The sequence below is a fragment of the Motacilla alba genome, chromosome 2 (assembly GCF_015832195.1).
Source record: "Motacilla alba alba isolate MOTALB_02 chromosome 2, Motacilla_alba_V1.0_pri, whole genome shotgun sequence".
In the NCBI taxonomy this organism is placed as follows: Eukaryota; Metazoa; Chordata; class Aves; order Passeriformes; family Motacillidae; genus Motacilla; species Motacilla alba.
The window spans coordinates 18,714,308-18,740,024 of NC_052017.1; the positions used below are offsets into that span (position 1 = coordinate 18,714,308).

The following is a 25,717-nucleotide window of genomic DNA, read 5'->3' on the forward strand; positions in this document are numbered from 1 at the left end:
CTCCATGTGGAGTAATCTCCACCTTTTTAAAAAATAGTTTTACTAAAAACACTCAAGCCCCCATATATATGATACGAACTAAAACTAATTCAGAGCTGTTTTCTTGAGCAGAGAAGTTTGCTGTCTTTTAAGAGGCTCAGACAATAGTACCAGGCATGAACTCACACATTGACTGTTTTGCCTTTTTTCCACTCTAAATTATTGTACCAGAAAAACTCAGCTACATATGGTAACATAGCAAAAATTACCGGAAGGGAAATTGGATATTATCGGTGATGCTTGAACTGCTTTTGACTTCTGTTAAGAGCCAGGGTAAGGAAAAGAAAGTACTCTTGGGAATTTTAAAATGAACTAGTTTTATTCTGCTGTTAAGATACAAGGGGACACTGTTCTTCCTGACTTTGAAAATCCACTTTGAATTCCAGTAAATGATGGCGTTTTATTGGTTATGAGTGGAAAAAAATACTCTATTTAGAAAAATAGAGGAAAAGGCTGAAAGCTTGTCTCATAGTGGGCAGGGTTGTGGAGAAATTTCTCTTAGCTGATGATGGGAATTTATGTGCTAAATTTTGTCTGAATATGAAAATATAAGTATTCATAAAAATATTTTTATAGAATTTTTAAAATCTTGTCTTTCCTTTAGATAATAAGGCATTCATAATTCTTAATTTGGGTAAAATCCTAATGAAATGAAGGACATTCAGTGAGATAGAAAAGTTAATGGCCTGGATGAAGACTGTGTTTCTTCTTGTAGTGAAGGCACAGGAGAAGCTATTTGTGAATCATGCAAATAGGGAGCAGAAGCAGAGCTAGCCTGGCTGGATGTAATGAACTGTTACTATTGAATTAATGAAACAACAGTTAGAATATTTCAATATGCAGTGAATGGCTTGAAATCTGTTTGGTTGAAGCCATTGGACAATGTGAGTTAACAAAATAATTATTTTGCTACTCAGAACAAGGGCCTGTATTCACTGTGTATTTGACAGGGTGTAGAAGGGGATACTGTTCTTTTTTGACAGGTAACTTGTGATTTCTCTCTCTGCTTTGCTCTTTCTATTCTTTTTTTCCCTTCTCTTTTTTTTTTTTTTTGTGCAAAGAGAGGAATAAAGGAATCTCAGGTTTAGACTTGAGGCTTTACAGTCTTGTTTTCTTTCCTTCAACAGAGAACATACAGAGCTATGTATGACTACAGTGCTCAAGATGAAGATGAAGTTTCCTTCAGGGATGGTGATTATATCATCAATGTGCAACCAATTGATGATGGCTGGATGTATGGTACTGTTCAGAGAACTGGGAAAACAGGAATGCTTCCAGCAAATTATATTGAGTTTGTTAACTAATTTTTGTCTGTTGTCCTTTGAGCTTTATTATGATTTACTTAAAATCTAACCTTTTAGAAAAAAAATCAGAAGAATCTTTTAAGAGTTCATGATCATTACTTAATCACTGCTATAACAGTTTGCATTCTCACTCAGAATCCATTTTAGAGTCCTTTAAAGAAAAGATAAATAATCCACAAGAAGCTCAGAGCTTTGAAAACAGCATTGCTTATAATAGTGCTCTCTCAAAGTGAAAAACATATATGGAAGCCTGGTGCTGCCAGTCCTATAAAAACTTTGGCCAATTAACTGTAAAGGGGTAATGCCTTTTCCTTATACCTCAAAGACGTTATAACCATAAAATTGATTCACTTCTTACGGCACTCTGAAGTCACAGGAGGTTAACACACTGAGTTTGAACACATCTTCAAATTATTAGGGAAATGTTTAATGTTTAAGCAGTTAGCTTCCTAATAAAAATTAATATGTTGAGTAGATAATTCAGTCATTTGGAATAAAGACAAGTAACATTCCAGTAAAAAAAATCCAATAAAACCCGCTACTGCCCAGCAGCCTTACAGTAAATATGTCTATTTTGACAGCAAAAATTTCCTGACTCTTGCACATCCACATTTATTCTTGGATTACCCATTTTTTCTTATTTCCAAGTGATCTATTAGCTTTGCTTCCATCCTAATCCATCAATTAGATCCAGGTCTGGATTCATGGTTCTTTAGTATCTTTTCTGCAGGAGATCCCTTGCAAAGACTATCTAAAATATTAAAACCTATCAACTCTTCTGTTTCCTTGTAATAATACTTAACATTTAAATAGAAACTTCCATTAGGGCAACGTACAACCAATACTTCATGTCAGCTCCTTTACCTTCACCTGTAGTGCTGTAAATAAGTATCCCACGTGCGGCCCCGGTGCTGTGCAGTCCCCCAGAGCCTGCAGTCACATCCCCTTCTCACCACCGGTAACTCGCTTAATGGCTGCTTTGCTGATGAGCTGATGTCCCTCCCCTGCTGCAGAAACACTTGTGCCTCCATCGAGCAGTGGAGGAGAGCTCTGGTTCTTGTAGTGCATTTCAGATCGATGGCCTATTGCTTCAGTTTGCTCCCAAATTCTTGGTGATCCAGCGGTGGGTTGTACGCTTGCCAAATGATTAATGATGGAGAATTATGTTTTCTTTTAGCGACTTAATCTTTCTCATAACTGACATTGAAGGGAAAGCTAACTAAGCAAAATCCAACATACTCTATGCCATTATGTTTCAGTTCAGCCATCTGTGGAAAACAGTAAAAATATTCTGCTGACAAACCTTCACATGTGCTATTTGGTGTCTCTTAACTTACAGCCAGAACTGAGAGATCCAGGTCTCAGTCTGTGAAGCTGGGAGAGGATCTAACAGCTGGTGACACAGTGGATCAATATGAGGGATTTTGTCAGCAGGCTTGGGTCACAGGCAACTTGTTTTTGCTTTGACTCGGTGCTGCATTCCCTCACAGGGAGAAATTGTGGAAGAAAGTACAAAAGCGTTAAAGATTCATGCGAGAAATTATTTATGTGGATGCTGAAATGTGTAAGGAAGAAAATGTTTTTCTGATAAAATAATTTATGGAGTTCAGCCATGTGCTAATGAAGTTAACTTTGGAGTAGCCCTCAGAATATTGAGTCTGCACTGGTTTTCTTTCATGTCTAAAATTTTTAAAGTAGAATTATATATAGAACTTTTAGACAATTTTGTACTTCTCATCTCACATAGCAGGAAACCCTGCAATAACTGTTTAAAAATTAAATAAGGAAGACAGTACGGATTTGTTATGTCAACTGAAAGTTGTCAATGCAAATCCCTGTAAATTCTATTTTTGCATGCAGTTTTTGCATACAGCTTCCAGAGAATTGGTGAGCTTATGCAATTTTATTTTGGGTCTTGCTAACACAGGAATGATACCAGCTGCCAAGCAGAATGGAATGACTGCATTAAAAAAGAAATTTAAAAATGTCCGTGACTGTGGAATTACCTGTGCTTTCTTGTCAGCAGCCTAATTTTAAGGCTAAAGCTGCCCAGGAGTATCCAACTTCAAAAAATGTTTTAAAAGTAGAATTCCATGACTGTAAATATATAATTTGTATAGTTGACTGCTGTGATTTAAAATTCTTGCAAGTTTTGCATAAGGAGCTGCTCTTGCAGTAGACCCTTGTGCATTACTGGTGACACCCACATGAAATCAGCAAGTCAAATGGTGTTTTTAAAGCTGATGTGGTATGCTGAGCTAGAAGCTCTGAAACAAGCAGTTTGCTTCTCTGTTGGTTTTCATCACTGGCTATCAACCGGGAGAAGAGGAATTCCATCTTCTGCTGGCTGGCAAATTTTTCAGATGTTGCCTGAGGCACAGCTGGCTGTCTCTTGCTGCTGTGCTGCTCTATTAGCTTTGCAATGCTGACAACAATAAAAATAGGGTGTCAGTTTGCTAACCAAATATGAATAAAAAAGAAATATAGAGAATATCTATATGGCATCAAGTTGCAATTTTTAGTGACTTATAAAGTAGGGAGTCTCCACCTATAAATACACAGTCATTGTTCCTAGCTGAGGAGACAGCTTACAGTGTTGAATACTTTATGTAGAGTAGAAGTAAATCAGAAAATGAGGATTTGGTGATAATAGGGAACTATGTTATGCTGAACAATAGAAATAAAATTTCCTTTATGAATTTTGAATATTCATTAGCCTGGCAGAGCAGCTAAAGCAATTTGCAAAAAATAAAAGGTCAAACAAAACAGTATGTGAATTGTGTTTCTCTTGAGAATGGTATGTCAGCAGAATTATTAAGATCTGGTTTAAGTTATTCCTGTAGTCAACTTCTTTATCATATATGGTTAGAAATTCATATTTATATGGAATGGTTCCTGCTTTTTGATATAAAACAAACTTTAGTGTGATTTTGCAGCTTTTTTCTAAGCAATGCAATCAAAGGCCCAAAATTATCAGAATGCAATTATGATTTTTTTTTAAAGAACTAAAATTTTTAAGGCAGGGAGAGTAAGTCATGAACTAAATTGTGCCAGCTCACATTTTTCAAAGCATATGTTGGAGACTGTTACATGCAGTGTGATATAGGGGTGAAAAGATGCTACATGCTGTCTTGTTCACCTTTAAAGTTTATATTCATTTTTAGCACAGCATGTTCCCCTTACTGTTCTTTCTTCCTGTAGTCAACATTTTTCTGGGGAAAGGAAAGGGCTTTTAAGGACTTGAATTTCTCAAGCTGTTCCAAAGTTCAGGTTGGAAGTCCACATGTTCCCATTTTAGAAATAAAAAATTCTATAAAGAATGCTGTAATTCTTGCTAACATGAGTATAAATGTAGAAAACAACATAGAGCATATTCATGCATACACACAAGAACAAATGGGTGCCTTGCTTTTCATTACTCTTTCTTGCTTGGCTATCTTCATTTTTTAAACAAAGCTATGTACAGGTACTGCAGTTGTAATTTTTCATTATGGAACATTAGCATTTAGTCTTGATGAAACAGGGTTTTCTTGATTACATTTGACATACAATAAACTACTTCAGCAGACTGGGATTTGACAGAGAATCACCTCCCATGGATTATGTTTTTGACAAATGTGTCCCTGCCGAGTGTTTCTTGGGGATGTGGAAGGTCTCCAATACCTGGGAAAGGTAATAATTCTAGTTTTTATTGTACAGTGACTGCATGTCATCTTGTACGATGAAAAAGAAATTACAAATATAGAAGTCTTTGGCAGAAGGTGGTACAGGGTATAAAATCATAGATTTTTATTAAGTTAAAGAGTACTCCATCTAAAATATAGAATATGCTTTAGTTAGTAAATGTTTAAATAATATACTGAAACAGACAGAAGATGCTGTTGAAAGAAGTCCTCCAAACGGATGTGCTGGCAAATGCAAAGTACTAGTGAGCTGTAGAAGATTAAACCATTTTGCAATGCTTTAGTGATTTTCTCCAGCTTTATGCCATAGGAACCCCATCTCTCCTTTGGAAAGAAAACCTGAAAGCTCTATTTCCTAAACTGCCTGCACTACAACAGTATATTCAAAGGAATTTCATATGCTTCTTGTGTCTGATAAATAGAATTTGCATATTGTACTTAAGTTGTAATCCAGTTGTTGTTGACATTTGTTTAATTATTATTATTTTAGGGGGGAAAATAAGCTATACTGTAGCATTTCAATTGTGTATTTAATATTACTATTAGAAATTGCTAGACCATTGGAAGACAGCAATGACTGTATTGACATTGATTAGCATGATGTGGAAAATCTCTCAGCTGTTGGTTTTTGCAGTGTGATATAAAAAGCAAAAATGAACCGCTGTGCAGTTTGGCTTATGTTTGCTTTAAAGTGTGTAAAGTTTTAGTTATTTTGCAAAACTGTACTGTATTTGAGGGTATACAGTTATGAAGGTAACAGTTGTTTTTCGAAAGACAGATAAACTTACTCTTGGATCATATGATGTATCATCTTAATTTGGCTTTTGTTATGCAGAAAGTTAACACCAGCTATTAAAATATATTTTAGTAGAAATGCTTTAATTCCTGTTTCTTCCTCTACACTGTGAATATTTAAGCTTTGGTGGACTAGAGCAACATCATGCTGCCCAAAGTACTAACCTATGCAACCTAGTTCACATTTTAGTTGATGTCACAGTGGATGTAACATAACAATTTATTTTGCATAACATTAAACTTCATTCAAATAAAATATTAAACCCAGCATTATGTATGTATTATATTCATAAACAACACTGTAAAGCTACCATACCTGTTAGTATAAGCTCTCAAAGATGGATATGGCTTTAACTAAGGAAGCTTTGAATTTTCAGTCTTAAGTAGAATATTTAGCATTATTCATCAAGCTTGACCCCAGAAAAGAGTTTCCTAAACCACTGTTTTATTTCAGACATGCCCCCTCCTTAAAAGGTTTGCCTTTTCAGTGTGCATTTGTAACCCTTCAACAAAACACCAAGTTACATTCCATGACCCTTGGTTTGTTTAAATAGAGTAAGTGAAGGAAGTTCACTGTTTTAATTGATACTGGTTTGTTTGTCTTTGAATGGGAATTTGGTTAGGTGTGCTCTCAGTGCAGCACTAATAAAAAAGATTGCATTGCTGGCTTCTTTAAGACAATTTGATATACAAATGTCATCTTTATTCATTTACACAAGTACATTATTTTTAAAACATTGTAAGAAAGCTTAAGGTAAAATAAATTCCAGAAGTATTTTGGATCTGCTCTGCCTGTAGTTGAAGAAGATTATTATGCTTAGGGACATGTTTTATTTATTTGAGTGTTAAGTGTATGCTACGGTGGACTGCATTAGAATTTTTATATTCTTGTCAAGTGTTGGTTTGAAGAAGGCTGTTAACAATGTATGAGGACAAATGGCAGCCACAAATGGAGCTGATTAGTTTCTCCTAGGTAAGTGACATGCAGTTGCTACCACACTAATGTCTACTTAAGAAATGTGTTAGCATTTCATATAAAATTTAATTGGTTACAGAGTTGTGATTCCATGTTCTGTAGTGCTTTTATATATTGAAATGCTGCCAGTATAGAAATATCCAATCTTTATGTATACTGTAGCAAACAGCAGTTTTCAGTAAGATAAAGATGTAAGAGCTGCCAAAATGGACCTTAAGCACTCGGAATGTGTTTTTTTTGAAAAGCCCTCCATAATTTGCTGGAGGTACTGAAGTACTTTCCTGTCTTAGTGGTTCCATAGAATATAATTTTCAAAGGTATCTGTGTACTGGCACATGAAATTCTCATGGAAACCTTCCATACTGTGCACTGGACAACTCAAGAGTTTCTAGCTATCAATGCTTTTAGGTTGCCTCTGTCTCAGAACTGTGCTCCGGATTTTCTCTGGTGTGTTAATTAGCAAGAATAAGCTGATGTACCATGGAGTTCTTTGTACTGAGGGAATAGCTGCCCAGTGCATGACCACTACCTTCTCTCCCTTCTCCCACTCACACCACCAAGCCCAGCCATGTTTCCAATACAGTTTCCTGTGACTGCCTCTCATCTTTCCGTGAAGCTATCTGTGGGACACATTAAAGGGATATCACCATGAGCCAGACTTTTTTTCCTTCCAAATGATGTATTTTATCATCATTCGTTCGGTGATTGCACAACAGTAATATTGGCATAAGGAAAGAAGTAGTATGAAATGGGTAGAGGACAAGGCTGAAGTGAAGTCAAAAATTTCTTACTCAGATTTTGCTGCAGAGGTTAATACAAGTCAACCATATGACTGAGGGCACCATCTGAACAACTAACCTGCAAGCTGAGAGGTGCCCTGGGGATATGCTTGGCCTGTCTGTGTGTGTGTGTGAGCTGTAGTATCAGAAATACTCTAGGGTAGTGTGCAGATATATCCTCTAGTTTTTGAGCAATTAGTTGGAATCCCAAGAGCAGCCCACCAATTGGCATATGGCATTCATAAGGACAGATTTATCCTTTGAGAAATTGGGACCTCAGTACAGAGGGAACCAAATGTCAGTGGGTTTAAACTACATATTTTTGTGCCCAGCAGTAAGGAATTCCTTTGTGTGCGGTCAGAAGACTAAGCCCCACGGCACACAGCAAGCTCCTAACTCTGAACTGTGTTTAGTACCAGAATGAGATGATGTGCCACAGAGCTCACCTATTCCACAGATTTGATACTGCATGAGATGCTACTTTCTGGGCATTGTGCTTAACAATGACAGCAGAAACTGGAGATTCATATTTATGCACTACATCCTGAAAAGATCCTAAGAAGTCCTTGATTTTATATATTTTAGCTTTGGTTTCTTTCTCACTTGCCTGCTGTGGATAAGGTCTACATATAGAGAGGCCTGTTCTCATGCTGGCTTGTGGCTTTGACCTCTTGTGTCTACAAAGAGAGATCTGCAGGTATTAACATCTGTATCTTAAAATATTGCTTGATGTATAAATATTCATTTTCAGTGTTTTCACAAACAACTGTCAGGTTTTGTGATTGTTCTTTGATTCAAGCTGTAATTTTTCTTCGGTTTTCCTCCTCCTCCATCTTTCTTCTCTTGACATGCGTACAGTCTGTGTTGCTTATACAGCAGCTCTTCCAGGACCCAAAGGAGATATTTTTAAGAGAATTCTCAAGGCACTGGGAAGACTTAAAATTGCTTGGAAAATGCTGGTGCTATCTCCCCATTAAATTCTCCCTCCCCCAGCAGTTGTACACTGGCTTTGCTGTTCTTCTTTGCCTTTTGCCTCCGCTTCCTTCCGTCAAGCTCTGACATCTCTGTCATCAAACCAGATGGGCCTGGGGCCTCTCCAGGCAGGCCTTCAGACCACTCTCTGGCCTTGACAGTTTCTGCATTCAGATTTGGAACTTCAGTGAGGCTCACCTACCTGTTCTCCTGTTCTACTCTCTTTGAGTAGAACTCAAAGAATATTAACATGTGCTTGTTAACCCCAAGCAGTGTTACATTGCGTTGGCTCAGCAATGAACAGTTCTTTCTGAAGAGTCCTCTTGACTTGTTTTCCCTGGCTTTCCTTGCCTGTGGGTGCCTGTGGCTGCTTCTTAAATAAGCTGCTGATTTCAGAAAAGAGAGAGGTTGCATTTTTTGCTGTCTCATCAATATCTAAATCAGTTCTTCTTCATTCTCTTCTTCAAATGATTAGCATGCATTTATGTTATCCCTGATTTTGGGCTGAACTCTTGATTCAGAAGTCATTCTGTCTCCTTCAGTGTTAGAGTGAAGGGCTCATAACCTGTCAATGCAGTCTGTTACTCACTGTGGAAGCTGTGTTGGATAGGCACTATCCTGCTCACCAGAACCTTTCAGTTCATAGCACTGCTTGTTTTGTATTCATCAGATGGGATCTCTCTGAGATGTGACTATCTATACAAAACTGCAGCCTTTCTATAAATAAATATGTCATTATAAAATAAACACTTAGTTTCTGACTTACTGCTTCTCTGACTCAAGATGACATTGACATCCTCCAATTTTGTAGCTTGTACTGACATTAGGAAACATGCATCTAAAATGTGTTAGATGAATTATGCTCTAAGGGACTATTTAGGCAGCCCTTGATGACTGCAGCTATTATACAGTGTGGATATCTCAAGTTAAATGGGATAAGTGGCAGATCAGGTCTTGCCGGCAAGTGGTTTAACTGAGAAATGAGTTTATGTGTTTATATGAGTGACCTAGCTATTCAAAAGGCTGTCATTTTCATTTCTACTCCAGCAGTTCAAAACAAATACAAGAATTAGATTACAGTTATTCATAGTTAACTAGTTAGCTGTGCAACTTAAACAATTCCTTGATCAGAATGGAAATAAAGAAAGTTTATCAGAAAGTTTTGGCAAACCACATGCAAGGTAGAGCTAGGCATTTGTTTGATGGAGCATGACGTTCAGCATGCTTGCATTTCTAACCACTGTTTTCCCTTTTTCTGAATTTATTAAAAATAGTGAGAAAGATCTGCCCCTTACAGCATGACTGGCACGCTGTTAGAGAAATTAATAATCAATGGAAGAATAGATTCAAGGGTGTTGTAAGGCCTTGGAAGACAATTTTTCTGCACTTATGCTTTCAAATCCTAAAGTTACCAAAATATTACCTTTGCTCTCTTGCATTTTCTTTCAGCCTCTAAATCCCACTAAAATGGTTTTGCTGTGCTCCATGTTCAGCATTGCATTCCCTGTAGCAGTTACCTTTGTGAGATGGAAAAAAGACCACAAATATTGGAGTACTTCAAGTAACTTTCTCTTCCTATGATTTTTTCATTGCTATGCTAAGTAACATCTGCAAAATACCCTTCAATCCAAGGCTCTTTCTTTCACCCTAAAGAAACATATTGCACAAATGACATACTCCCTGTTCAAATGCCACTGGCCACGATGCTCTGTTGCACAGCTGTGGTTATGAGCGGGAGGACACGTGCTACAATGGCAACAGAGAAAATCTTGATGTAAGTGCAAACACCTAGCAAAGACTCTTGTGAGATCTTTCTCAACTTGTCACTCCTTTGAAAATAGTAGCCATCACTTCAGTACCAGTGCTGCGTGAGATTAGTAAAATTATAACTTTGCGACTTGGTTTATTTTCCAGATGCTATAAAGTCAACACAGCTGCAGCTGCTTTTGAACAGGTTGGTTTTAAATCTGATCTGACTTGTTGCTGCTTATGTTTTTGTTGGTATTGTTTTTATTTCAGCTTATGGTATGGTGGCTAAGCCAGAAGGACATGTCAGGTCCTCTAATTTGAGGGCTTTCTGCCATTCTACAGATGCATGTTTTCTTATTTTAAGCCTTCTTTTTACCAGCACTTTCTCAGAGATCAGGAATGTGAACAGGACTTACTCAGCCTCCTACAAGAAGGCCAGAACTGTAATCTGAACTATTACAAAATGAGTCCAAACAAGGACATGGGTACTGGTCACAATCAAATTATTTCTTGCTCAAGCTGATCCATGAAGCACACACACTCTTGTGTCCCCCCCAGTTTTTCCTTCTCTAAATACTGCTGATCTAGTGACCATATATCTTAAAGTTAATTGAATCACTTTTTGGGGGAGTTAAATAAGAAGAGATTTTTCGCATATTATTGCAACATGCTTTAACCCTGTTCACCATCATAGGGAATCTACAACTGGATCAGAACTTCACAGCTAAATAAGGTAGGTGGAACAAGATTACTTAGTCCTTGCTTTAGTGTATTTAAAAAGCTTTTTTTTCATTTAAATTCTGTACAAATATGCAGTGAAGGGTTCTGTATAGGATCAAACAGCTTTATATAGCTTCAGAAAGCAATGCTGTGAAACCATGGATCATATCAGAATAAAGGGACCTTGTTTCTTTGTCCAGATTAAGGTATCTTTATCTGCTCTATTTCTTGTCTGTATCATGCTGTGTGTTCAGCTGGGGCAAAAACAAGGTTGAAGAGGCAGATTTTATAACATATTTAGATTCAGAACCAGGAAAATGAGAGACAAGTGGGTTTTTCAAATTACAGCTGAAATCTGAATCTGAATACAGAGTGATGTTGGAAATTTCACAGAACATTTTAAGACTCTATTGTGCTCTATGAAATCAGTCATTATTCTTAAATGAATTTAATGTAAATAGTGAAATGCTTACTGAATTCAGGATTATGAAATCTTGTTTGCCCTTAAACCCAGTATCAAACAACTAGGCTAGATCTGTGCTGACTTTTTATCCATCTCTTTAAGGAATATTTAATTAAGCTATGTGAAATGGGACATCATCAGTGAAATGGATATCAGTTCTGAATTCTTGGGCAAGATACTTATTCAAAATTGCTTTTTTGGTGAGAACAAACAAATTCTGGATGAGGATTTGAATTACTAGATGAGTAAATCAGTCATGCTCTGAAAGATCATCTCTTCTTGATTTTTTATAATAGTATCTGACATACACACTCTCAGCAAAGACTTCAGAGCTGTTAACATGAGTGGGGATTGATGAGTGCCTGTGCCATCCTCGGTGAGGGGCTTCAGCTTGGCAATATTTAAGACCTTGTTATGGCTTCAGCATTTCCTACTTGCTGTCAAGAAGATTTGAAGGGATGATATATAGCACATAGATTTGACTCAGTACATCCTGTGTGGCTAAACTCATCATGGGTCATATTTATATCATGTTGTGTGGAATGGGTGGGAGAATGCTCATGTTGGCCTTGAACAGATAGGAAACCCTCAAGCAGAAATGGGACGCCTGGAAAAGGTGAGGGCAAATCCTAATTTTGTTCCACCTTTGCTAAGGGCTTGGTTCTCCTCACAAAGTTCTGAGGAAGTAACATTTTGCCACTATGTGCTGGTGTTACCTCACCTCTACTGCATAAGCAAGTCTTGGGTCCAAACCTTCTCAGGGCAAGTCACTCTGGTTGGGTGGCCTTGAGGACACCTTCTGCAAAATGTGCAGGTCAGCTCAGCCCTGCCATTCAGCATGGCCTCAATACCCACAGATTTCTGAGCCCTCCTTTTTTATATTTTTTTATTATAAATTTTTTTAAATGTAAGTTGTTCTTTCTACTTAAATACATATTTTGTCTCAACCATTAGAGCAGCAGCTGTGGCAGGAGGGACACAGGGACATGTTACCTTGGAGGTGGGACTGCAGCAATGGAGGCGGTGTAGCCAGAGCCAGTGTGCCAGGAGGGAACACAGACCCAGGGGAGGCAGGAGGAGCTGCTGAGCCAGAGGTACCCCAGAGGTACCAGGGCTGTGATGGATTGCATTATCTGGGAGCTGAGCCCTGCCACTTACTCCTGCACATGGCCCGTAGGAAGGGATAGTTGATGTTCAAACACTGTTTCTCCTAGGTGGATATAAGAGCACTTGCGATGAATATTTTTCACACTCTCCAGTCCAACTACAAAGCCTGGAGGAACAGAAGAAACATTCCTGAATTCAGGGTTTTTCTTCAAATCAAATTATACTCAAAAGTATTTAATGCCTCCCTTGACCAACCATTTTCCAGGTTTTTGTAATGAAAACCAGCCTTCATAGTTTACTTTCTTTCTTGTTGCAGGGCAGAACAAGCTTGTCTTGTTTCTTGTTTTATCCAGGCAATTTTCTGCTGCAATGAGAGCAAAAGTCTCTTTACATGGTGCAGTGAAGACATCCAGGAACTACCACTGGCCACACTAATTTGATGCAATCCTACTGATATACATATGATTGATAGCTATGAACCTATTCTCATTTTTCTAAATCTCTCTACATTTTTAGAAGAAAAACGTCCAATAGCTGAGATAGAGATATAGAGCAATATCTCTATTTTTTTCTGTCGTACACTGAAAAAGAAGATGAGGAGCAAAATAACTGCATGTGAGGTTTTAATACAGTCCTTCAGGGCTTGGTGAACTGTAGTTGATTAGCAAGAGAAAAGGCAATCATGTAAAACTGGCACAAGGGGGCAGGTGTGCACCACTGAAAATTCTTCCTAGTTTGTGTTTATGAATGATAGCAATTACCTGCAGGACACAGAATGGTAACTGTCTTGTTATGGGCATAAATGGCTATTTTAATTGTCTTGTAAGAAAAATTGTGCTGTATATTTAATTAGAATGAAACCTCACATTTCTTTATAAAATCAAAAGGGCTTAGCAGAATAAATGGTTACAAAATTTGATTTCCAGTGTGGCTCAATAGCAGAGGCAACTAGGGAATAAAGATGAGTTTCACTAATTCTTTTTACTGGATCAGATGAGATGACACATTCAATTATCATAATTCAAGACTTGAAATTTACACATATTGGGACCATATTGTTGTTGTGCTTAAAGGTACTAGTACTCAAAATTTCGGATATGCTCCCTGAACAGTGATAATTATGGTGGTGGTGCACATGCTAGAGTCTTAGGAGTTCATAGAGTTAAATGTGTGTACAAAATGCTATATATGACTGCACAAAGAAAGCTAGTACAGCAGGCACAGTCAAAGAAGAGCAGCAGTAAGAGATGCTATAGCAGCAGAAGTTTCATTATGCTCTTAAGACAAATTAATTTGCTGTAGAGACAACTATTCATGCAGTGACAGCATTTTCCTCCCCAAACCTCTCTTGCAGTGACATATTCTGCATTTTCATTACTCGATCTGTTCCACTTTTCATCCACAGTGAAGTAATATTTTTTAATACTTTTTTATATTAAAAAACAAAACTCAAGTGCTAGGGATAGCAGCAGTAAATTTATTTAATGTGGTTCCATTAAAATTACTTTCTATTGCTGTCTGAACTTGGACTCACATAGGCTTTGTTGCTCCAGCAGTGCCAACTTCATAACTGTCTTCTATTTAGAGAAATCCGAAATTTTCCAATACAGAAGACATGGAGATGAAACTTTGCAAGAATAGGTGTTTCAGGAGACCTTCACTGTGGCTGAGCTGAAATGAATGGAATTAATGAAAGAAAATAAGCTATTAACACATACACATGCATAGAGTAGGAATTTGCAATTTTGTGTTATCTGTGAGACTTTATTTTTCTGTGGAAGAAAAAGACACTCAATACTGTTTAAAATCTGACTGTTTTATTGTTGTAGTACCATTGTGTCAGTAGATGATTAATACTTGCCTCCAAGCAGTGGGGGCTCAGTTCAGCTGCAGACAATGCGAGGTTGAGTAGCTGATGCTTCCCTGCTGCCTTTCATATATCCAGGCACATTTCTCGCCTCAGTTGGATTGCTCCAGGTCAAAAATGAGGATGTTTCTTTCCAAACTGTTGACATCTGACTGTCAGAGTCACCCCTGACTGATGTTCCCTAAATATTTGATTTCTTCATTTTACCTACCTGTATTATGGACATGGTAAAGCAGTTCCTTTGCCTTTATATAGATGCTTTCTTCATGAGCATAGCTCGAATCTCTTCCACAGTTGCCAAATGCATTATTTTCTTAAAAATTTATTCATTCATGTACCAGTTGCAAATTATTTTAGTTCTTTGAATTTACTCCATTTTCTCTTTGTTTCTCTCTTTGTCTAAATTGCGGGCAAGGATTAAGAAAGCTTCAGCAGAGGCAGTGAAAGGGGGACAATCCACTTATGCAGGGCTATCTGAGGTCCATGACTGCCATGGAGAGGAGAGCCTGGGCAACATCTCCTCCATCAGGCACTACCAAGACTTGACTTTTGCTCCTCTTGGGCCTCTGTAGGAAACCTGCTTCTCATAGCTCCCTGATGATGATGATCAGAGCATTTGGGATGACAGTGTACTCAAACCCAGACCAGTGTGGAAGTCTAGATGTGGCCGTGTGGTGTCACCTCTCTCAGTAGAACCAAAGACAAAGACTGGCTCCAGACCTTGGGAATAGGCCTCTTCCTCCCCACTTTCTGTGTAGCACCATGCAGGCTCTTCTCCTTTATTTTAGAGTGGTCACTAGGTGGTTAGTGGCCATGAATGCTCTTTTTCAAGCTTTGAATGTAGATACTACAGTTATTTACAAGGAATTGCCATAGTCTTGAATTTTCAAAAGTAATTGCTTGTGGTTCATTAAATTCCTTGGTTATGTCCCTAGCTCCTTAACCTGAATATTGCTGGAATGCAATTTTTAACATTTTTTCTCTGCATTCTTTTTTACAGCCACAATAACTATTTAGTCCTATGTCATTTTACTAGTAAGTCTTCCAAAGTTGCTTCTATACTTGTTTCCCTCCACAGAAAACAGTTTACCTAATGAATTCTGACTATAGAACTGCTGGATTCTTCTACTGTGTTTTGTGAATATAATAAAGAGCAGAGCAGAAGGTATGAGAGCTTAATTCCGGATTTTTAATTTTGTTTTTAGCTAGGTCCTTGACAAGATGTTATAGAGACACTTTGATTAAAATAAAAAAATGTGTTACTGAAAGCAAGAAGACTGGGCACCTAAATAAAGCTATTTAGCATGTCATAATCTTTTAAATGCCAGTTACCTGCTGTGTCAACCTGGAATAGAAGTGTTTTGCTGCAGGATCCAATCCCACAGGAAATGTGTTAACATTACAAAAATAATCTTAAACTTTGTACAGTATTTACACATTATGATCAAGACCAGAGCCAAGTATTTTGATGAAGACTTGATTTATCGTCTGTGAAGAGGAAATGTCTGTCATTGAACCAATTTCCCTGCTTCGTCTTTCAACCCTAGTTGGTTTTCTTTCTCAAATTTTTGTTGTTGCTGTTTGTTAACCTACATTTGTCAAGACAGCTAGTTTCAGCCAGATTGATCATCTCTGTCTTGGCATATTGTACAAGTTATTTCTGACCTCAGTCCCCAGAAAACATAGAAAAATGCTATTTTTTAAATTTTAGTGGCAGATTTCTGATAAACATTACTGTATTTACTGAATGTTCGTAAAGCACCAAATTATGTTCCACTAATGACTGTTTAATGCTGAAGTTCAGCACATCTCACAGCTGGGCATTAGCTAATGAACACAAGATGGTCTATATATAATAGCTGTTTATCCTCTCAAGAAAAAAAAAATCCCAAGTTTTATCCCAGAAAGCCTGGGTGAAGCTTTTACACCAGACAGTTTTACAGACATGTTGTCATTCCTCAAATTAAGAATATTTCTTCACTGCCTGTCCATGCTCTAGGAACTATGAATGGTGACTCAGTAAAGAACCACCTTCTGTGGCTGGTTTGTTCAAAGGCCCCTACACAGAGCAATACTCTGCCATGCATAAAACCAGGTCATTGAAATTTTGCACATGCTCTTAAAGTACATTTTAGAACAGGAGGAGTATTGTTCCTTGTGTCCTGACTGAGTTTGTATTAGTGTCATTATTTTCTTTTTCAGAATTCAAATTATTTTCTATTTCCATAATAATTTATTACTTTCAATGGAGAGGACACTGATTTTGTTGGTATAAAATTATGAAATGCTAGGTAGGGTCCAGGTTGTGGCACAGACCACCTCTTTCTTGTAGAGAGTTGGGCTGTTGAGGTCCTTATTACACTGGAATTGCTGCTGCTTCTCAAGAGGGCTTATTGGCATATTTTCTTAAGCTACAAATAATTCTTAGAGATTTTTCTAACTTCTGCTCAAATAGTTATCTCTGATGGTGTTGCGAGTTATGCTATGAGAAGTTTGTATATGCAATGACTGAGAAATAAGTCTGGATGAAACAATATTGGATTCTCCAGTGAAAACTTGCACATTTATTTCCTGAAGATTTTAGAGACTATTTCTCCCGGGGGTTTTTTTGGGTTTGTTTGTTTGTTTGTTTTTGTTTGTTTTTTGTTTGGTTTTTTACATCTGTGCTTTGAAATGCTCTTTCTGAGCAGACAAGTGATCTGCTCAGTCAGCCCCAGCTTAAAGCTCTGAGGGAAGTGACGGGCAGAAGGAGAAAAACAGGACAACAGAACATGTATCTGTCTTGCACAGATGAAAAGTGCTAGTAATGTTTTTTTTCTTCTTTTGCCAGATCTTCAAACATGGCCTGTCAAATAATTTAAGGGAATTCATTCTGTAACTCTGTGAGGCAGAATTCAGTGAGGATGTGACAGGTGTTTTGAGGTTTCACTACAAAGCTTGTAGTTCACCTCTTGCTTTCCTGACTGAAAATATCGTCGCTGCCTGTTGTGGTTTAGGAACAGCAGTCTGCAATTCAGTTCCCCCCTCCTCACCTCTTTTTCCTAAGGCTTTCCCAAACCAGATATTCCTTGCCCCCTCCCCTCTCCCACCTCAGGATGGGATTGAGAATTGGAGGCCAAAAAAGGTTAAAAAACATGGATTGAGATAAAAACTATTTACTGGAAACAGCAATGAGGTACAAACCCAGACAGTAACAGCAGCAAAAACAGAAGTATGCAAAAAGAGGGTGATTTACATGCAAAAAATACTCACTGGTTGACCTGACCTGGTGCATGGTGAGACATTGAGCAATGGTGAATGGACCCCCCCCCCCCCCCCCCCCCCCCCATGCCAACTGCTTTTTCCTGACCACAAACCACTCCCACTGTCTCTGAAGTGAGAGTGCTTTTCTGCTGCCCCTGGTGGTATGGACAAACAGCCCAGACATGCCCCAAAGGCTCCAGGCTCACCCCCCACAGCTGCTGCCAAAACATTAATTCTGTCCTGGCTGAAAACCAGAACACTGCCAAACAAGTGTCAGAGGTTGTGACTAATTTTCAGACCCAGAACTAAAAAGTGTATTATGGCCTGTAGATATTTCTTCCAGTTATTGATTCCAACTATTCAGTGCTTCATTTTGCTGAAATGAATGATATATTTACGTCTCTATGTTCCGACCAAGACCTTAACAGTGGCTTACCTTACCATTAGATGTCAAATACAGTGTCTACAACTGGCATTAAAAAAAACCCTGTTTTATATATTGAGGTTCATGAATCCATAATTTCTGTCTTACATATATAAAGAAGAAAAAAATGAAACCTAAAGTAATGCCAAGAAGTAAAAGGCAATGCCAGAATATGCTTGGATACCTTAAATCCGGAGTGTCTTAATATATCTTAGAAGTGATTTATGTCAAATCCCTCCTTGAAGAAATACTGACAATGGGAAGAAATTTTATAATTTATTAATAGTTTACTGTTGACTGAGTAGTGTCTCTTGGCAGTACATGTCATGGGTGCAAAACAAATTCCTCAGTGTCTATCTGTATCTTCTAGCTCCCTTTTAAAATTATCAAGTAGTTATTACATGATTGTCTCCTGGAGGAAGATTATTGGATTAAGTTTTCACCCTTTTACTTCGCTTAGGTTCTTGTTCCTACTGAGAGTTTGTTTACAAGTCAGAGAAGCTTCTTACTTTTGTATAAACTAGTAGAGGTTGGGACTTGACATTTTCACTTTTAAGTAAGTCTAAAGGTAAAGATGCTGCTTTAGTTGCTATTTAGAAGCTCTCAGCTTAAGAATTTGAATATATATATGTGTGTGTGTGTGTTTGTACGTACATCTACTGCTCACCATTATAACAGATAAATTAAAAGCTGACTGGCACTTTGCTGTTTGAAATTTAATTTTGGATTTGTAGGACAAAGTGGGAAGCAGAGAGAACTTCAGTTGTGTGGGTTGTTTACCTGGAATGGAACCACTGTTTTACCTGAAAAGAAATCAGCTCATTTGTTCTGTCCCATACCCTCCTTACGCTGGCAGAAGTGTCTGTACAGCCATACAGTAAACCAAATTCAGCAAATCCACAGCATGACCACAGGTAACCCCCAAACAAAATAAGTTAATTTTAACCTTCATCAATTTGCTGTCCCAGGTCTTTACACAGCTGATGAATGCAAGTTGATACTCAGTAGCAGAGGTTAGCCAGGAAAGAGAAAAAGCCCTGTCAGAACTTCTTAGTAGAAGATAAATTTCTGGGTAGGGAATCTATCTTCAATGAGACTGTAGCATTGTTTTCTCTGCTGTTTCTCAGAATGTAGCACAGTTTCAAAAAAAATTAGAAATATTGTTGTGGGGGTTTTTTTTAATTATTTGTAAAAGGATTTTCCCCATCTCTGAGTATTTACAATTAAGAGCAATGAAGTTTCAGTCTTGGTAAAGAACTGTAATTGAAACAGTAGTAAAAGCTAAACATCCTACCTTACTAACACCACTTTAATTCCATCAAATATAGGCATACAAGTAGCTCTGGTGTGGTGTTTCACTGCAGATGTCATGTTGCTGTCAAGGTACATTTGTCTAATGTAGATGAGGTTTGAAACAAAACAGGTGCTGATTCACATGCTGTGATATCACTAGGAATTTTAAAGTCGAATTTTGTGTGAAAGTAGAAACATAACCATTAGAATTTAAATTCTTCTGGCAATGTTTTGAGCTTGTTCCTACTCTATAAGCCAAGCAGCCTGCTGTTTGAAGAAAGTTTCCTAAGATCCTTAAGATAAAAAAGGGATGTATTGCTGGGTAAATGTACATAAGGTATTTTAAGCTAACTAGCCATGCAGCAGAAAAACATTCTGCACCATCAGTAAATATCTGTATCTTGTTTTACATTATGCTACAATATTAATGGGATAACATTAGATACATATATTTAAAATAATTAATATATCATTTTATGATAGTGTTTGTTTCTTTCAATGTCTGTATTTAGAAACAAGCCCTTACACCTCATAGCACCCATGAGGACACAAGACAATTATAAATGTTGGGTTGCATGTGTTGTGATTTCCCATGCAGATATGAAAATGCAAATTATAGATCCAGCTCTGGCTATAGGCATTGAAAAACTTGTAGGGAATTTCCTTTCTCTCTGATGACAATTCTCTCCCTTCCTTGTTCCTAACCTATGGGCATAAACTGATTACAATAATAGAGTTATTACCCTCAGTATTTTATTTTTCCCCCACAGGAATCTAAATATATTTTCTTCATCAAAGAAGAGATCATGAATGAGAATGACTACTTTATGAAACAAGACATTATAAAAGGAAAGGAAGCAGTGTTTGAATGCCTAAGCTTTCTGCAGGCAAACCCAATTAGCAATAAAGGGGCTTTGACTTTATGGGAAAACTATCATGGTAACTCTATTAGAATGAAAACCAGACTATTTTCAGTCTTTATCCCTTTAAAAATCTTATGGCCATTTGCATGTTTTTTACTATTGAATTTCCAACCTATTTATCAAGAGACAGACACTTTACACATTAAATTATGCTTTTGTGTGTGTATATTCAATAGGTCTTTTCACTCTTGTAAGCCCACTATTAGTCCTATTACAACGTTTGCTTATGTCTTTTCTGTGTCAGGAAGCTTCTTTCTATTCAAGACTGCATGAAGTAACAACATTTCCTAATTTCATACAGTCCTAGTATATCAGAGCAACCCACTGAGCAGTTGTTCAGCTGTGAATTAGCTGTATGAATTCCTTGGTCCTTGGCCCATTGTACGTGCTTGGGCACTCTGTGGGAGAAGTCCCAACTTTCCCATCACAGCAGTGCTGGGGGGTGCTTCCCTCCCCCTTCTGCTCAGCAAATGGGCACCTAAAATGTCTTTGGTGATGATGAAGGCTCGCTGTCTTAATTTTAAACCTGACATAACCAGTGTATGGTGTAATTCAGGCTTTGTCTATCTTGTGTCCTGAGATGCAGGAGGGTAAGATTTTTTAAAGCTTTGGGTGGTTCTCTGTCTCTGTCATCCCAGCAAGTAAGAGCCTCATGAATCATTAATGTATGACTTTTTATTCCAGTTAAGATATACTATGGCCACAAGTGCTTGGAAATGCATACATTTAAATATATTTAAAGGAGTCTAAAATTAAATTGACATATACAAAGTCCCTTGAGAGGTCTGAGTGAGGTTCTCTCTCTGAGAGAGACTACAATTTAATAAAATCACCAGGACTCCATAGTAGATTTTATATCTGAAATACAAAATTAAAAACTTAAAGTACATCCCAGAATGACCATAAATCATCATTATTTCTAAGCGGATAATGAGAAATTATTTGTAAACATGACTTAATTGGACACACACTGCTGATTCATTCTTTTATTTTACAGCTTTGGTGAGAAGCAGGCAGTAAAAAGAAAAAAAATAGAAACTGAATGAGCATTGAAGACTTAATTCTGTCAGCCAGGATTTTTCAAATGGAGAAAAAAAGAATGAGCAGCTTTTGTAAACTCAAAACATGTCGTTTTTTCTTCAATTCATCACTTTGATGTTCACTTTATGTAAAGAAGAGGAATCTGGCCAAAATGAGAGCCCCTTGTCTCACTACCAGTAGAAGCAGTTTTAGTTGTATCGAATGAAGTTCATAGTACATAACATTTTGCTGGCTTTGGAGCTCAGACAGCAGCTGAATATTTGAACAATTATAAGGGGCAGTGGAAAGTTTACAGACTGCTCTAAAAGTACAGCCTTGAACCCTGTGCGGTGTGGAAGGCTGACATGAGGCAGAGTATATGAATCACAAAAATCTCTAAACCCTTCTGCAGCAGAATGTGGCTTTTGGGAGGTGTTGTGGGAAGCAGGGGGGAAATAATATCCTGAATATAAATTTTGTGATGTCAAAGTAATTTCTAGTAGTTCTGGAAGGGCAGCATGCTTTAGGAAGATCCTGGAACTATTATAATAGAAAGGAATTTTTAGAGACAGCAGTAGGTAATAGAGTCTGTAGGGTAAACAAGGATAGGCGATAGCACAATGTTTTGAGATTTCATGCTGCCACTCACTCTAGTGAAACAGAATTTACCTAAGCTCGAAGAACTTCAGAAATAGGCATAATCTAATGTAGAGAGCATTAAGAAAGAATAAACTCCAAATTCTGTGCTGATTTATTTATTCTGCTAGCCAGCATTTTCATATTTTTAGCTTATGGCTAAACTATTAATATTCCGAGAACGGAAGAAGAGACCTTTTTTTGTCAGCTGTTTCCATAGCTCCTGCCTCATTGTGTCCTTGTTTGATAGTAAATGAAGATGGCTTTTGAAAGTGTCATAACTGTCACACTAGCTTAAACTTGATAAAATAATAATAATGAATTTATTTTCAGGCAGTTGGATAATTTATGGAGTACTGTGTGATGGTCAGGTATAATAATAATGCTCAGCATTTTAATATGTAGCTATCAATCAGTCAATACAACATCTTTATGAGGTAGATGGGTATGCTCTTCTGAGTAGATGGCAATTCTCTTTTTTTACAATGGGCAAAATAAGACTAAAGGCAAATGATTGCCCAAGGCCATGCAATGAGAAAATTGCAGAATTGGGATTAAAGCTAGGAGAAATAGAACATTTTCTTCACTGATGATATTTTTTCTGCATATATGGCAAATAAATTCTGAGGGATGCAAAATTCCCTGTTAATAGAGAGATGAAGAGATGTAGTTTTTTTTTTAATAACAGACTATCTTCAACAGAACTGTGGTTTTTTTCAATGTATTTTAAAAGCTGCTCTCTGAACTGTTAACTTTGCCAGTTCAATGTAAAATAAACCACATGTAAAATGAATTTTTTCTAGATAATCATCCAAAGCAAACATGTTAGTAAAAAGTTCATCCAGGACCTTTAGGTACCTGAATCTATATAGCAAATTTTTGTTTGCTGCCTTATATGATGTATCTTTGAAATGATATTTAATATGTATTTTTATTGACAAGATCAAAGCATACTTCTGAAGTAATTGATAGGCACTGTGACTTCTTCATACTCTGCCTTTTAATAAAAAGGAGATGGAGCTGATAACAAAGCAGAGTACTTGATGGACAATCAGTGACACAGGTAGTAACTTTTTGATTACCCAGCTAATCTTCACTTGTAAGGTGCTGTGTGTCTACATTCTTATCTTCCTGGAATAAGGATATCTGACTAATAGAGAATTCTATAAATTAATGGAAATATAAAAGTAATGTGAGGAAAAGCATCATTTTGTTATAAGGTATCTTAATATAAAATTTTATTAAATGTTTTTTTCAGATTACCCCCACATAAAGTGTTGTGTCTAAAATATTTCTAGGATCTGAATTAACTCATTACCAGCTATTTCAGGAATCTCCCTTAGACATGAGACACCTTGACCTTTTGGGTCAGATTCTTACATGGAAAATTAAATATGCCAGCTGGAAAGTGAAGGTCATGTTTTTCTAAGGGGCTCCTGGTAGAAAAGCAACTTGTCTGTCTCCCAGACGATAGCTTCAAGCATCTGTTGAATTCAAAGCACTTTACAAGCCTACTAGATATAGATGTCTCTCCTAACAGTGCTGGTTTTCCTGCTTTGTCTTGCCCAAACCTGCTGTACACTGTTATGATCTGTAGTGAAAACATACCCTTATTTTCTTCCCTCACTGAAAATATTTCAGTTGGATAACTTTGAAGATGTCATTTTAATTGCTTTACTGCACATGGCATGGCACCTATACTTCAAAAAAATACTAACGGCAACAGTTATAAAACTGTTGGGCACAGCCATTAGGATGTCTTGCACCATCATCCCATCAGTCTTTGTGAAGGCAGGGATGGAGGAGGTAAATATCTAGGTCCTGCCTGCAAAACTTGTGTGGGACATTCCCTGAGATTTCGGGAAGGAGTGTTGCCGCTACTCTGTTGTTACTGTTACACCATATGTAACTCCATGGAGCTGGATGGGATCCACCCAAGGGTTCTAAGGGAGCTGGTGGAAGTGCTCCCTGAGCCCCTTTCTGTCATCTACCAGCAGCCCTGGCTAAGCAGGAAGGTTCCAGTTGACAGGAGGCAAAAAAATGTGATGCCCAGCTACAAGGGCTGAAAGGATGTTTTAGGGAACTACAGGCTTATCAGTCTTATCTTGGTGCTAGGGAGGCTCCTGGAGCAAATCATCTTAAGTGCCATCACATGGCGGGACAACTGGGGGATCAGGCCCAGACAGCATGGGTCTGTGAAAAGCAGGTCCTGCTTGACCGACCTGACAAGGTCTTCTATGACAAGGTGACTCTGCTTGGGGAATGAGGGAAGTGCTGTGGATGTGTCTAACTGGATTTTAGTGAAGCCTTTGACACCGTTTCCCCAGCATCTCCTGGACAAACTGTTTGCTCATGGCAGATTGCATATTAGTAAAAATTTCTTCACCAAGAGGGTTATTCAGCATTGGAACAAGCTGCCCAGGGAAGGGGTTGAATCACCATCCCTGGGGCTGTTTAGAAGACATGTAGATGTGACTGGGACATGGTTTAGCAGTGAGCTGGGCAGCACTGGCTTGATAGTTGGACTTGAAGATCTTGAAGATCTTTTCCAACCTAAATGATTTTATGATTCTATGATTACATTCCATTAATTGCTACAAAACAGAGTGGTTAGTGGACATGGAGACTTTGGTCTCTGTCCTTTCACAAAAAGAAAGAAGAAATAAGATTCATTCTACTTCAGTACTCGATTCAGATGCTTATACACAGCTCACATACACTGGGGTTTCCCACCTGACCTCCAGCTGCCAGTGCAGTGGGGCACAAGTCCCACTTAAATCCTCGGTCTTATCTATAGCTGCAAATAGATAAACTCTGTCCTAAGAATTGGCCATCAAGTGTCATCAGCTGAGTTGATCACTAGAAGGGTCTATTTATAGTCAATGCAAAGAGCAGAGTTGTGGGATAAGGTTTTTCTGACCTATTTTGAAAGTCTTCCTTAGGATGAGAAGAATGTCAGCCTGGAGTCTAATGAGCATTAACTTGTTCTCCATCGACTGAAGTAGGCCAGGAGGGCTGGCTTTGGTGTGTTTGCACCAGAGATGTATGGTCTTAATCTCATTGAGTGTGACTGAGTACAGGGCAGCCTGGGACAGTTTGGGACAGCTGATCCATCACTTTGGTTTTGGTTTCTTGGGATGCTGCTTTGCCTTAAGTTGAATTAAAGTGCAGAAGCCCTTCTGTGTGCAAGGCAGTCTTCAAGGTGGAGGCTTGCCACAAGATCCCCAGGTGCAGCATATTCAGCAGTTTTGCAAGAAATTTTAATTGCTTTTTTGGTTTTAGAATCAGAAGTAATTTAAGCATAGAATTCAGAATGCAGGTAGTTCCCTGCATAAACTTGGCAAGAACTTATAAACTTATAATCAGTTCAGCTGGTGTTTTCAGGCAGAAATTGTCCATCTGTACTGCTGATTAATATGGCTGCTGAGTTAACCAATATTAACAGGCCTTGCTGAAGAGATATTATTACATAAGAAGTGATTAAAGATACATTGCAAGCAGCAATGATTCTTGGAACCATACTTGTTATTGAAATGTTGACAACGTTGATATCAGGATTTTAATATCCTGCTTGATAATTAAACTTCTGCCTGGCACAGATTTCCTCTCTGTCTGCTCTATGGGATCCAGATATTACTTCTGAATTACTGAAGAGAATACATTCATGTATTGGTCAGTGAAAGATTGACATTAGTGCTTTTGTCTTGGTAATGTTTCACAAAGA

The 25,717-nt window shown here is 37.8% G+C and overlaps 1 protein-coding gene across 6 annotated transcripts in view; it reads left to right on the forward strand.

Annotated features, from left to right (window-relative positions):
* Positions 1-6,601, forward strand: part of NEBL (nebulette) — a 246,327-nt gene extending 239,726 nt beyond the window's left edge. For all 6 annotated transcript variants that reach the window (XM_038127749.1, XM_038127750.1, XM_038127748.1 and 3 more), the window contains one exon: positions 1,167-6,601. In XM_038127749.1, coding sequence (XP_037983677.1) covers positions 1,167-1,343 — 177 coding nt within the window. In that variant the 3' untranslated portion in view covers positions 1,344-6,601. The remainder of the gene's footprint in view (positions 1-1,166) is intronic.
* The last annotated feature ends 19,116 nt before the right edge of the window (positions 6,602-25,717 follow it).